The 15,540-nt window shown below is 38.8% G+C and overlaps 1 protein-coding gene across 10 annotated transcripts in view; it reads left to right on the top strand.

The window, feature by feature from the left end:
* Window positions 1–6,799, top strand: part of EXPH5 (exophilin 5) — a 66,851-nt gene extending 60,052 nt beyond the window's left edge. For all 10 annotated transcript variants that reach the window (XM_046685409.1, XM_046685408.1, XM_046685410.1 and 7 more), the window contains one exon: window positions 1,221–6,799. In XM_046685409.1, coding sequence (XP_046541365.1) covers window positions 1,221–6,574 — 5,354 coding nt within the window. In that variant the 3' untranslated portion in view covers window positions 6,575–6,799. The remainder of the gene's footprint in view (window positions 1–1,220) is intronic.
* The last annotated feature ends 8,741 nt before the right edge of the window (window positions 6,800–15,540 follow it).

Here is a 15,540-nt window from a genome sequence, read left to right as displayed (position 1 = left end):
GGTATTATGGGGAGGTCACTGGGCCCTGATTTGGACACCACTCTCTGACCTTGCTATTGAAGGAGAAGTAAATATTATTTGACAAGAGCAACTTCACATCCTTGTAACAGTATGAGCTCATAGTGAAATCGTCTTTATAGTTCATCAAAAGAGAAAATGAAAACTGGGGCCAGCCCCGTGGTTATGTCCACGCGCTCCGCCGCTGCAGCCCAGGGTTTCGCCGGTCCAGATCCTGGGCGCAGACATGGCACCGCTCATCAAGCCATGCTGAGGCGGCATCCCACATGCCACAACTGGAAGGACCCACAACTAAAAATATACAACTATGTACCGGGGGGTTTTGGGGAGAAAAAGGAAAAATAAAATCTTTAAAAAAAGAGAGAAAATGAAAAGTGAACTCTTATGGCACAGAGGTTGCATTGCACAGTGGTTGCACGTGTGGACTCCGGAGACAGACTGCCTAGATCCACTTATCAGCTGTGTGACCTTGGCAATTTACTTAATCTCTTCATGCCTCAGCTCCTCATTTATAAAATGAGAATAGTAATGGTAGCAATCTTATAAGATTATGTGAGGATTTAACGAGCTAATAAATTAAGTGCTGAGAACTGTGCCTGACACACAGAAGGTACTATACTATTGGAGTGCTAACAGGTCTTAATTTTTCCAGGAAAAACAATCTACTGTTAGCATATCATTTAACAATATTCTATAGAACCTTAAATTTTCTGTGTAGCTCAAATCCATCCAAATAAGAATGTTTATAAATTAGGTGCTAAACTTTTGGTGGTAATGCTATTTTTTTAATGGTACAACTGAGAAGTTACACGTTATTTACAGACTCATTTCTATTACAATCCTCTGGGGTAAACATAGTTGGAAATATTTTAGCTACCTAGTGACACAAAAGATGCACTAAAAGAAACCATGATTAAAATTTGTTGTTGGAAAACAATGTAGCTTTATGTCCTTAGGGCCTTATGGAAGGTTAACTTTGAAAAAGTATGATTTGAAAAAGTATGAAAAATAGACTTCCAATACACCCTTGTAAAATTCAGACTATCTTAGAACCATAATCAAAACTGTCATCACATTTATGACAAAATAATAAAAATAAAATTATAAATGATTATGTTTCTTGAAGAGGGGCCTCAACAACTCAAATTATTGTTAGACTGTAAAATATTATACAAAAAAAATGACTCCTCTTCTCCTTTCAGTTTTAGATGATTTGGATAGCAAACTGGCTCAGGAACAATTTCCAAGCTCAGTGAATACCAGAACATCTCTCAACTATGGATCAAGAACACAGTTCAGTCACTTTTACTCGAGTGGGAACAGACATGGTAATATGACCGGAAGGCACAACAGTCACTATAAGGAAACTTCTAATATGTCTATCTATGACATCCTAAGACCAGGAACCCCTAGGGAAGGTTTTAAAACCTTTTCTCCGAGAACAAGGACAATTTATGATATGTATAGGTCAAGGGAACCGAGAGTTTTAAAGGAAGATTATATGGAAAAGAATACTTTTGGTAGTACTTCTCTGTGTTTTGACAGCAGGCAACGATCAGCCTCACCAGCTACAGGGTATTTCACAGCAAGAAGCTTATATTTTCCAGGCACAATTCAGAACAGGAGTGGGTTTATGCCACCAAGCCACCAGAAGAGCCCCAAGAGAACCCCTTTATCATCCATCATATGGAATAGTTCAGATTCTTCTAGAGATAGGCAGAATCAGGAGGAGTTCCTGAGGGCACCATCACCAATGGAAATTGACCCTGCTGACCAGTATATGTATCCCAGGTGTTTTCAGGAGAATAGGAGATATGAATTTTACCGTTCACAGAGTGTTTACCAAAGTGTTGGTTTACATGCCCCCATGGATAATGCAATGGGTCCTGACCCATTGGAGAACTCAGAGAATATGCCATTCTACCATCAAGACAATCCATTTGCTAGGTCTTTCTTTAGCAATACCTTTGGACAAAGCAGGGAACAGAGATTTGGACAAAGTCCTTTTTGGGGGCAACAGGAAGAACATTCTTCCTGGTCTGAGTTTCATCAAAGCAGGAAACCATTCACTTCTTCTGACAGAGACTTTGAAATGACTTCCATTGAAGCAAATAGTGCATCAGCTGGTCATGGCCACAGTGTTCCTTCTCAACGCTGGAGATCATTTTCTCCCAGTTACAGAACAGATATTTCCAGAGAGCAAGAAGAGCCACATCCTTGGCAGTTTGATTCTCAAACATCCACACTGGAGAGCATGGAGGTGTCACAAGGTAATAGGAACCAGTCGACTCATTTTGGCACACCAAATGTTTGCTCCATGACTGGTTCAAGCAATCACATCAAACCTGGTGGGTTAGAATGTCAACAGGACACTTGTCCTATAGAAGTACATATAAACAAAGAACGTTACTCATTTGGAATTGCTCAGACTTCAGCATCCTCATTCAAAACTTCCTTCCCTCAGATTCCCGATGACAGAGGGAATCCTCAGAGCCCCAACTTTCAGAATTCCGCAGTCACTTTGCAGAAAGTTAAGCCTGCCTCTCTTCCCATAAGAAGATATACAGAAGTCACTATGACCAACAGCAATTCAGTTGTTTCTCCACCTCTTCCTGAAAGTCAACCCAATATCCTGGTCACAGAAGTGAATAATGAGAAAGACTTGAATGAATCTATTTTGGAAAAAGACACACAACTAAACAAGATGGACCAGACAAACGTGACTAGTGAAATACCTCAACCTGTTTCACAGACAGTAATTTCTAACCCTTTACCTGATTTTCAAAATCCCCTCTCCCAGGACTCAGCCAAGAGCAACAGACTTGTTTTTAATGCATCTACCCCAGTAAGTTCAAAAAGGTCACCTGGAGTCATTTCCAGTAAAGATATCTCCAAAATTCATATATCACACAGAGATAAAGCCAATGAACTAAAGAAAGATAAGAATTATACCAGGAACAGAAAACTTGGCTCAGCAATTTCCCTTCCTTTCATTCAGGAAAACAGAACAACATCATCTTTTCCCAGCCCAAATCAAGGTTGTCACGAGGAATTAACAGTAAGTAATGAAGATATTTCAAACATTGTTAAATATAACCGCTGGAGCTCTGAACCTCCAGAAAACCCTGCTATTTTAGATATTAAGGAAGAACAATGTACCACAACTCATTCTACCAACTGTAGCAAGTTGGCTGCTGGCCACAACATTCCATGTGATTCTTTAGATTTGTCATCAAGTACACTACCAGATTCCTTATCATCGAATAATTCTTTCCCTGATGCTCTGTTGATTCCTTCTACTACACTGTTCTCCAGGAAAAGTCTTTCCAGCAAAGATCCATCTCTGGGAGAAAGAGAAGAAAAAGACAATGATAGCAAGAACCAAGATAATCAGTTCACCCTAAGCCCCTCAGAAAACCAAAAAAGTAATGATAATTGTGTGACTGTACATAATGAAGTGATTGATGTTGTCAAATGCCATTCACACCCTCCTTTCAAGGATGGAAAGGGAAAAGGAAAAATAAGGCAAAGCATGTCCTGTACTGAAAAGTCAAGCAAAATGGAAAGTAGATCAACACCCACAAGTGATAGCTGTAGCCTCAGTGAGGTGAATCAAAGCAACTCCCAGGACCCTGAGCTTCACACAATTTATTGCACCTTACCCAGACAATCAGCCAGTTTTCTCATTGGTAACAGGGAGTCAGAAGGTAAGATAATGGCTTCTTCATTTAGGAATGAGCCACTTCCATTCCAAATCAAAAATAATGTGGAAGATCCAAGAGGGAAGTACACATCAAATGAATTCAGTCCCAGTCCTGAGTCAGAAAGCAAATGTTCCAAAGTAGTTTCAGACTCAGTCTCAGTAGCCCCTGAAGCCACCCAGAGGATGACAAAAATGAAAAACATTGGATCTGCTTCTGTTAGAAAAGGACCACTTCCGTTTCTCATCAAGAGGGCTGTGTCTTGTCCTTCAGGAGTACCATCTCCCTCAGTTGGAAGAGATGAAAGAGAAAAATGCTTGGTCTCAGACACAGATGCTTCTGCTATAACATTAAGGCCTTGGGAGAGAATCATTAACCCTCTGGAAAGTGACTCATCCATTAGGGATTGTTCTTTAACTAAAAGATGCCACCAAAAGGAATACTTTCAAGAATGCACTGAAAAGGATGGTAAAATTTCTGCCTCCAGGATGGGTGTATTTTCCCTTTCAAATGAAGACCCTTTACCTTTTTCTTCAGACATGTCAGGAAAAGAAAGCGGAAAAACATTACATAAATTTAAGACTACGAGTATGTTTTCTGTTTCTGGTGATGAAGATAATGTAAAATGTCTTGAGGTGGTTTCAATATATTACACGCTACCAAGGAAACACAGCAAAAAATTCTGTAACCTCCTTCAAAAATATACACAAAATATTGATTCACTTACAGAATTAGCTAAAGCGGAGACTGAGACATTTCCTAATGCTTTAGAAAAAGACAAACTAAACTATTCTACACGAGAGCAGTCAGGAACACCTTCACCAGAAGATCTAAAGATGTTGGTCAACTCTGCTCAGGAGAACAGCTATTGTCCTTCTCATGCCACTGAAAAAAGGACTCTTTTACAGTTACCAAGTAGTGGGCCCTCAGAACCTACATTCCAGGAAATGGCTTCTGTTGAAGCAGATGTTTCTCTTCATAAAGGAGAATCTAAAACTAGAGAGATTTCCCAAGATCACTTAGCTAAAACACCATCTCTAAGCAATTCACAAAGCAGGAAAGTAAGGGGGCAAAAATTGCAAAGTGAAACCCTACCTACTTCATCAGTTCTTCAGGGAAAAAAAGTTGCAGAAAAGGAATCTGAAAATTGTCAGCAATCCATTAAATCAGGTAACAGTGGTCCTTTTAATCTTCCAGCCCATTCAGAAGAGAATGTTGAAAATTCCCAAACTGGGAGAAGTTCTGGGGAGGGTGCAGGTGGCGGTATAGCCATTACAGCTACTGGAAGTGGAAAGTGTCTTCAGAAAGGTATCAATGACAGTGCCAATGGATTGCAGCCTAGGGAAGTCAGGAGGGAAATTGGAACAGATTTCCAAAAAATGACTGATGAAGCACTTTCTGACTCAGAAAGCCAAGTCTGTGCTCTGACTCCAGCTTTGCATAAACTACAGCTTGATGAGGTGACCCATTCAGGTGAACCAGATTTAGAGAGTTTGCCGTCTGAACCCAGGAAACTACCTCAAAGAAGTCAGGAGGTAAATATGACAGAGAACCTGAAGGCTAAGGATGAAATGCAGAAGTTGGCATGGGATCAACCTTCACTTCCTGGAGGAAGTAGTAAATATAAAACCAGCTTGGATGACCTAGAAAAAGGGAAAAACAGATCTTCAGTTAAACACAGATTGGCAGCCGTGTCCAAAGCAGGCAAAAAATTTCCAGCTAAAGATTTAAGCTCCAGAAGACATGTAGCTACTATTTTCCCCCAAAGTGGCAACAGTTCTGGCTTTGGTGGTTTATCTCTTGGCACACCAAAGTGCCACCCACTGTCCACTGAGCCTTCTCCAAAGTCCACAGAATCCACAGATGAAAGCAGGTTTAGTAATGATGGGATGGATGTGCAGAAATCTGAGAACCCTCTCCAGGTTACTGTAATATCCAACAGAGAAGCTTCTGCACATTTAAACAATCAGAAGTCTAACAGCATTTCACAACCACATCAGATTGAGTCTGAAAATATCACAGAATCACCACCAAAGGATGAGGATTCTAAAGCTGTAACAGTAGCTCAGATTTTAGAAAGTGAGTCAGAAGTCTTGGCCCAACCTACAATCACCAGGCTCGGGGAAGCAGACTTCTCTGACCATCCTTTTCCACTAGAGCCGGCAGAGAAATCAATAAACAGTCCACTGGCCAGTTGTCAGCAACAACAAAGGAGTGCTTCATCTCTGGAGAGGGAACCTGAGCCTCCACACCACTATCGTTCAAAGAGTTTAAAAAACATCAATGTGCATGGCGATCTGCTACGCAAAAGTCATCCTCCGAAAGTCAGAGAGCGCCATTTTTCTGAAACCGCTTCTATTGACAATGCCCTGAGTGGACTGACCCTTGGGAATGAATTCTCTAATAACAGTGGGTACAGTCGAAGATTCAAATCTTTTTCTGAACTTCCGTCCTGTGATGAAAATGAAAATTGGGCTTTGTATAACAGCAGGACAAGAATGGGTCGCAAGTCTGTAACATCTATATCCAGACCTATTGACTATGGAATTTTTGGGAAAGAACAACAGTTGGCTTTCTTGGAGAATGTAAAGAGGTCACTGACAGAAGGAAGATTATGGAAACCGAGTTTTCTAAAGAACCCGGGCTTCCTGAAAGATGATGTAATTAACCCTTCTAACCCATTGAAGTCGTCAACCTCAAATTCTCCTAGCAATCAAATGCCAGAAGATGGCTTATCTCCAAGTACACCACTTAATATCTATGAAGAGGATCCAGTAGACTCAGACTGTGACACAGATACAACCACAGATGACGAATACTACCTGGATGAAAATGACAAAGAATCAGAACTGTGAGGCTTTTTCAATAAAATGCATAACCTTTTCACCAAAAGCTTGTAATGGAAATAAAGCATAAATGTGTATGTCCATGGGAAGGACAGATATAAAAAAGATCTAGTTGGGGCTGGCCCTATGGCTGAGTGGTTAAGTTCACACGCTCTGCTTCAGCGGCCCTGGGTTTCACCAGTTCGGATCCTGGGTGCAGACCTAGCACCGCTCATCAAGCCATGCTGAGGTGGCATCCCATATACCAGAGCAAGAAGGACCTACAACTAGAATATACAACTATGTACTCGGGGGATTTGGGGAGAAGAAGAAGAAGAAGAAGAAGAAAAGATTGGCAACAGATGTTAGCTCAGGTGCCAATCTTTAAAAAAAAAAAAGGTCTAGTCTATGCAGTGCTGGCTCTGAAACAACCCAAATTCTCTCTTTTCTTTTTTTCCTGCACACCTTACATATACATTTCTGAATTCTAAAGCAATGAATTCTTGTGTTGAGGGATTCTATGCGGTCTTCTCCCTCTATATTTATCCTTGGCCTTTCTCCCCACCCCTCAACTTAATCTCTAATTCACTGTCCAATTTTGGCTTTCTGCTCTACTTTACCCCTAACTTTTTTACACCTTTCATTGTGATTTACAACCCTAATAGCCCATGCACATACAAAATTTATTAGTTACCCAGCACAACTGCAAAACTCTGTATTGCCTTTTCCGGTCCACACCCCATACTCATGAAATTAAATAAAATGTAGGGATGATGACAGTGGAGTAAATATTGTTATCCTGTTTGACTCATCGACATCTGGGAGGCTTATGGTTTGGTTTTTTTTTCTTTCAAACAAAGATGAGGGAATTTTCATAAGGACGTGCTGTTATATCCGTAGTGGAGCCGGGGAGGCACATGTTTGAACTCCTTGTTGAATTATAGATGAAGAGCTGAGTCCCTAAGCCAAAGAACATTAGTACTCCTAGGAATTCCCTTGCAATAGTTTGTAGGAATTGGCTCAATTGTTAAGAGCTGAATTTTAATCAAGTCAAGGACTCGGGCTAGGCAGCCTGGCAATACAGAAGGTAGTTTGGCCACAGAATTTCTGCTTAGGAAGAAAACATAACTGAGGGGTAAGCAGACATCCTTATATGAGACCGACATCCTTTCTGCAGCTCTCTCAGCAACTGGTTTTTCCCATTGCTCCAGAACTATCCATTTTTCTATTTTCTTTATTTGCAGGATAGAACACTTTTTTCCATGTGAGACATTTTAGTCTCAAGTATCAATTGGTAGCCTTGGCCAAGTCAGATCTGACACCCAGGGATTCACAGGCTTTTTTGTAGAATCATTTACGAAAACCTTCGGAAATTCTAAGGCAGCGCTTCTAAGGGCTTGTCACTATGATTTTTTCAATAATTTATCTAGACTAAATAACTTGTCATACCTGCTGATAATTTGGCTTTCCTAACTCTCTCTGCCATGCAGAACTTCTGGGGATTTCACCCTCCTAATCAGGATAAAGACCAATAGATGGCGGTGAAGGTAATTTGCTAGAACTACAGAAAGCATGCCATCCTGGATCTTAGTGGATTTCATCTTGTTTGGTTTATATTTGCTCCCTGACCTAATTCATCCATATAAAATAAGGATAATGACAGGTGTTGGTGAAGTATATAGAGATCTGGAACTGATAAAAGTGCAAGAAAGAACTATGTTATTATGATCCTCCTAATCATTGCCTTGCCTAGAAGCAAAATGCCAGGGCTAGTTTACATCGTTCCCATGAAACTCAAAACTAATGAAGATATGGTAACTAACATGAAAGCTATTCCTCAAATCTGTAAATTGTTTTCAGCTCTAGGCTGTGACCAATCTTGAGTTCAGAGAGACTGATAATAGAATTTAAATCAACTTTGTAAACTTTTCTATTTAAATCTGTATGGTAAAGAATAAATTTTATTCTTTATTCTACGTATGTTTGTAAATTATACCTTTACCCTTTTTCTATTTATCTGATTATTCAAGTAAAATTTTCATAAACAATGACCTTTGTTTTCTATGTAATTTTAAGATATCCAAAGTTAATATTTTAATATTAAGATTCCTGATTTTTTTTTAATAATGAGGTTGCAAGTTTCTATTTTGGTTAGTACTGTGAGTCTGCTTGTATGCTACAAAAGGTGAAATAAAGGTAGCTTATTTTTCACTGAGTTTAGGCTATATCAACAGTTAGGTAAGCTAAGCTGAGGATAAGTAACTACATTGGGGCCCCGATTCTCTGCATTAGAATCTGCTGTATGAATTCAAAGGTAGTTGATGGCCAGTGCTCGCTTGCACTATTTGTAATGTTTGCTTGTTGGTCTGACTCAAGAATCAAGAAAACAGAAAATTCATGAAAATAGCACCTTCAATAGTTTTATACTTTTATTAAACACTTCGTTAAAGAAGTATAGCAAATTCCTATGTATTTTAACATACAAACTGCTGCTTTTTAGTATTCATTTTTGGTGTAGCTATAGTAATTTATAATAGTCATTTTTATACTGATAGCATGTTTTCTAAGAGATATGATCATTATTAAAATAAATATTCACACAAATGGAATAAATCATGAGGGACTCAATGCTAGTAAGTACCTGGTGAATTGTTAACTTCTTTAGATAATGGACTTCTATAATCATAAATTTACACTGTAAAGTCTATTTAAAATAGGGCATGACGAGATTATTTAAATTTTTAGAGACTTCCCTCTAAATAATTTACCCCCTTACATTATAAATACATTGATCTTAATAAAACTCCAACAGCCACTAACAAGGTTTTAGTTGATGATAAGCTAATGAAAGCTACTCTATATAGGAGGTAAGTCTGGGCCTGTACTAGAGGTGGTGAAACAAAGTGTACTTAGGTTGTGGCGAAGATGGAACCAAATTGGAAGATCCATATCTCCATAAAAGTAATATATTCCGTTGAATGCCAGAGCGTCAAAGAGGCCTTATTGCTAAGAGTTTATTGTTAATAGTAGTAATAATGCTTCAGAATAGCCCATTTAAATGTACAGTGTAAATATGTAAATATTTTACTTTCCAAGTAAGTTTGTGAATGTACTACCACTACCACGTATGGGCTCTTTGTGACTGACACTTCTTTGTTTCTGAAACAAATAAGTCTTAAGCCACTCTTGTTAAAATTTTGTCAAATAATCTTTTTATGTACTTGTTCTCAAACCTGTTCTCTAGATATGAAATGTGTTACAAGGTGCAAATTTAAAATAATGCCTGTGTTGAAATAAATGATTTAAATAGATGCACTGTTTGACTTGGTTTTTATTCCCATCCTCAAATGATTATTTTTAAATGTGACAATTTCAAGAAAAACACAAAAAAGGAGAGGAGAGACAAAAGTATTCAAACAAATCTTTCTGGTGTCTATTGAATGAGATCAGCCATACAAGTAGTTTTTAAAAAACAGTGACTTGCTTCTCTTTTTTTCTTTGTACCGAAAAGCAACCAGCCAACAAAAGGAGATCCATGTGCATGGTTGCACAATAGAGGAAGAACGAAGAATGTCTGGCATTTCTGTCTGAGGGTCCCCACATTTATAGAGGAAGAGGCAGCTATGTGGAGTTGGCTCATGCATTGCCCAGTAGCATTGATGAGAATAAGCAAGAATTTCCAGTTGAAACATAAGACATGCAATGTCAATTCCTGCTAACCAATTAATTAACAAATTTGTACTAATCTTTTATCTTTTCTAGAAGAGCAATCCAAAGCCATTTCTCTACCAAGGACAGGAGAATGTCATCATCTTGAATATGGACAGTATTTTATTAAAAATATTTTTAGTGTCCTGTATTAAAATTTAAAATACATTAGATCAGCTAGGATTTTTAATTTTGGTCAATATGCTCTATAGCTGGTTCAAATAGGAAAGGATTTATTGAAGGACATATACTTTGCTCACAAACATATTGGTAGGGCTGAGAAAATAGATATTAAGCTGAAATTCCAGGACCAATTCCTAAAACCACGCCACAGAACTGGACTGCCGCAGGACCTGCTGTCTCTCTTATGACTAGGAAGATACAGAATCAGGAAGTTGAGTGAGCCAATATACTGAATCACCATATTAATTTGCCCCAGAAATTACTCCAATAGAAATAAAAACACTAAGATGTACAGTCTTACACATAAGAGCTTTTATTGCTACAAAGTTTGTAGTGGCAAGAAATGAAAACAAAGTGAACACCTAATAATAAATGACTGAATATATATGGAACATCCACATTTGTAATATTATGAAACCATTAAAAAGAATAAAATAGACCTATATAAATTGACTTAGAAGAATTTTCATGAGGTACTACTGAGCGAGAAAAGCAAAATCTCGTTTTTGTAAAGCACTCACCAAAAAACCTACATATGCATGTGTACACATGGAGGGATCCATACTAGGTTATTCATGTCAGCTGCTCTGGGGCCAGGTGGGGGTTGAGGGATGTGTTCGAGAACAGCAGAGAAGAGAGAGAAGGTGTAGTGAAGACCACCTCCAAAAAAGAAACTATAAACACACACACGTATATAAAAAAGTGTGTGTATAATTATGATTATATTTATGCATTTAGAATTATATGTCACTGGGTATACAGATAAGAAATTAAAGATAGTTTTGTTTTAAGATTTACTATCCAGGAAAATATTTAGTAAATTATTTTCTTTAAAGAAATTAATATTTGTACTTGATTCTATGAAACATTGTTTTAATAAAATAAATTCCAGCACTAATTTTCCCTCCAAGCCCATACTTTGTTCCCCAACCATCCTTTCCAGATTGGAAATTATTACTATTATATTATAAATTATGATATAATATTATTTATTAACACAATAATCAATATATTAATATAATAAAACTTATAATAATATTATAAATTAATATTATTATACTGGCTGTCATTCCAGTCTAGAGTAAACTCAGAAGAACTTCTAGAAACGTTTTGGAGGTATGTGGTGGACTGATATGATTGCCCAGTAGACACTTTTCTCTGAGAACTCTGTTCTCTGCCACACACCACTGCCACCACCACGTGCTCACTGTGGAAGAATCAATGTTCTTACACGACCCCAGAGTCTGAGCACAGTTGATTGGTTCAGGGATGAGTGCCTGACTCAGGCTAGACCAAGGAGTAGTTGTGTTTTAGGAGGAAATACCTCTATATAATGAGGTTCTGAATACAACTTAATATTTAAACTAATTGTCTCACAATCTAAAATCCACCCTAGGAACTGTAATATATGGAAGGGCAGGCACTGAGGCACTGAGTTTTCATCCTCAGCACCTTGCAGAAGCATGACATAACATAGGTGCTGAATAAATATTATTGAACTAATTAAAATAAATTTTTATGGATTTAATGGAATCAAAGCTTATCTAATCCCATGCAAGGTTTTTATTAATTAGTGACATTGAAAATGAGACAATTCTCTAAAGACAAAAGAGGAATTTATTATAAGGATACAGGGTTATCCCAGAAACCAAGGGCAGAGATGCCCTTCATAAACTGGACCGAGCCTGTATAGTTCACTGTGTAGAAAACGCAGTTTTCTACATTTCGCTTCCATTTTTAGTTTACAAGGCAAAAACTGGTGACGTTTGCATTACCTGTATTTAAGAGAACAGTCAGTTATAAACTGAAATCTCTTAACTCTGATTTTAAACTCTTAAGGAAAGGATTCTGATTGGTTCAGCAGGAGGTAGGTCCGGAACTATGGGCCAATCAACTGTGGCCATGGGTTAAGGTCACGTTTTACAAAACCTCATTGTTAACCATAGATTGTGGAGTAAAAAAAGGGAAGCTATTACTAGAAAAGCTATGAACCACATGGACAATCAATAGCTGTGAATTTTACAGAGCTTTAACGTGAAGATCCCAAGGGCCAGTGCAATTCATAAAATTATACTGAATGTCGACCTTCCAGAGTCACACACAGATTACAGTTCTATGTGTCTGAGATTGGAGCTCAGTATAGAAATGAATGTGAAAGGGAATAGAAATTTCTTGAAGTGTGTCATTTACTTCAAGTTTTGCACATGACGTTTCTGCTGCCTAGAATGCCCTTCTCCCTTTTTCTGTGGCAGATTCCTATTTGACCTTCGTGATTCAGCATAGATGCCATCTGTTTGAGAAAGCCTTTCTTAATTCTCCCAAAAGTAGGTTAACTGGACCTCATATGGCAGCACTTATGTTGGGAGAGGAATCTGCCATGGACCCTGAGTCTCCCTGAACATTTTGCTGGGTATACCAAGAATGTAAGTCCTTGACCACTTTTCACCCATACCATTTCTCAGGGTTGTTTTTGCAGCAAGCAACCTTGAGGTGTAAGATAACATCTCCCCACCAACACAGAGCGGGCTTAATTTCCCTTACAGTAGACCCCCCTTATCTGCAGGGGATACATTCCAAGACCCCCAGTGGATGCCTGAAACCACAGATAGTACCAAACCCTATATATACATCATGTTTTTTTCTATAAATACGTGCCTATAATAAAGTTTAATTTATAAATTAGACACTAAGAGATTGACAACAATAACTAATAATAAAATAGAATTATAACAATATATTGTAATAAAAGTTACCATAGATCCTAGCAACCTCACCATACAATTTTTTTTCTTTCCTTATTCAGTTGAGAACTTGCACCTTTTCACTTAAAGGAAGCACTTTACAGCTTCTCTTTGGCATATCCGAATTGCCAGCGTCACTACTCTAGTGTTCTAGGGTCATTATTACTTTATTTGGGGCCATTCAAATAAGGGTTACTTGAACACAAGCACGGAGATTTCGCCTCAGTCCATCTAACAACCGAGAGAACTACTAAGTGATCAATGGTTGGGTAGTGTGTACAGCGTGGACACGCTGGACAGAGGGATGATATACATCTCAGGCAGGATGGAGCTAGATGGTTCAAGATTTCATCTCTCTATTCAGAATGGTGGGGAATTTAAAACTTATGAATTGTTTATTTCTGGAATTTTCCATCTGATATTTTCAGACCAAGGTTGACTTTAGGTAACTGAAACCGAGGAAAGCAAATCCCCGGATAAGGGGAGACTACTGTACTCTAAAAGAGGTAATCCCTAAACTCAGTGTGCATCTCTTGTGATGCAACTCACTTCAGGCGTCCGTGATAGACCTTTTACATTGCTCTCACTGGACCCAGGGGTGTGTGAGTTTGCTGGGCTGCCATAACAAAAGACCACAGACTAGGTGACCTAAAAAATAGAATTTATTTTCTCACAGTTCTGGAGGCTAGAAGTTCAAGATCAAGATGTGACAGGTTTGGTTTCTCCTGAGGCCTCTCTCCTTGGACTGCGGATGGCTGCCTTCTCACTGCATCCTCACATGGTCTTTCTTCTGTGCCCAAGCAGGCCTGGCATCTCTCTGTGGGCCCAAATCTCCTTTTTATAAGATTGGATTAGGGCCCACCCTAATGGCCTACTGTTTTTTTTTTCTTTCTGCTTTTTCTCCCCAAAGCCCCCCAGTACATAGTTGTATATTCTAGCTGTGGGCCTTCTAGTTGTGGCACGTGGGACGCCGCCTCAGCATGGCCTGACGAGTGGTGCCATGTCCGTGCCTAGGATCCGAACCAGCGAAACCCTGGGCCGCTGTAGCGGAGCACGCGAACTTAACCACTTCGCCACGGGGCGGCCCCCTAATGGCCTACTTTTAACTTAATCCTCTCTTTAAAGGCCCTCTCTCCAAACACAGTCACACTCTGAGGTACTGGGGTTTGTGCTTCAACATATGAATTATGGAGGAACACAATTCAGCTCATAACAGAGGCCGTGGGGATCCTACACAACCCAACGTGCATCTCTCGCTACTACTTTTGCAGTGAAGAATAAAGTTCTTTGTCTCTGACCCAGGAGTCCTTGACAGCATCCATGAAATAGTAACAGGCTAACTTGTTAGCTTGTAAATATGGCTAAATCCCAGACCCTGCACAGTTCCTGACACCCATATTCTAGTGTGACACCCATATTTTACCCTATCACACTATTTACATTGACTCTCTGTCCTTCTCCACTAAACCGCAGGAGTTGAAGTCAAAGTATAATGTCTAAAACATGGACATTAGATAAATGTTTAAGTGAATGACATTTGATTTATGATAAAGAATCTGGTCAAGGCATTGGTTTATCTGAAGGGATATGCTTTTTAAGATATGGATTAAGATGAGAAAGAAATCTGGTTGATACAGATTCGGCATTGCTAAACAAGTGCTCAGATACAATTATACGGCTTCCTTGATGTTTTCTTAAAAAACTGGGTGTTACTACAAGTGTCACATAATTTATTAGGCCATATTTTACTATCATCTATTATCAGCTAACCCTCAGATTATTTCTCTAGAAATTTTTTTAAGTTTGATTTTGAAAGAATGTGAACAAAATGTGTTCCACACAACTTTTTTAAGTGATAGCTAGAGAACAGCAAAGCTTTCAGTTTAGAGCGGCGCAGACACCCCCGCAAAATAAAATTTCAGCAGTGAAAATAATACTAAATATCGCTACACTTTAGCTCTGCAATTTACCAGTGATATACCACCAGTTCCTGAATATCTTTCCAGAGTACAAAGAACACTGTGTACAATCTCTGCTAAGCATTAATAAATAGGTCAAGAGAACTCATGAAAATGTGAGAAAGATTTTGCCCTGGCAAAACTTGGTCAAAGCAAGAATGCCGACTAGCCCAGTTAAAGCCAGGAGATGAACAGCGCCCCCGGGTACCTGATTCTGGCATTTTTGGATTGAGAAAATGCCAAGAGGGTGTAGAAAACCTGGGCCGGTTCTGAGAGGTGATCCCCACCCCCACTCAGCTTGATAAGAATCCTTATTTCCTTTGAATAGATTCAAACTGTTGACGCACATAATCAATAACCAATCTATAGATAAGAAAGATAGAGTGATTTTTACTGATACTTGGTG

The sequence above is a fragment of the Equus quagga genome, chromosome 14 (genome assembly GCF_021613505.1).
Source record: "Equus quagga isolate Etosha38 chromosome 14, UCLA_HA_Equagga_1.0, whole genome shotgun sequence".
NCBI lineage: Eukaryota > Metazoa > Chordata > Mammalia > Perissodactyla > Equidae > Equus > Equus quagga.
The sequence above is the reverse complement of the archived record's forward strand: the minus strand, read 5'-3'. Positions and strand labels throughout refer to the sequence as shown.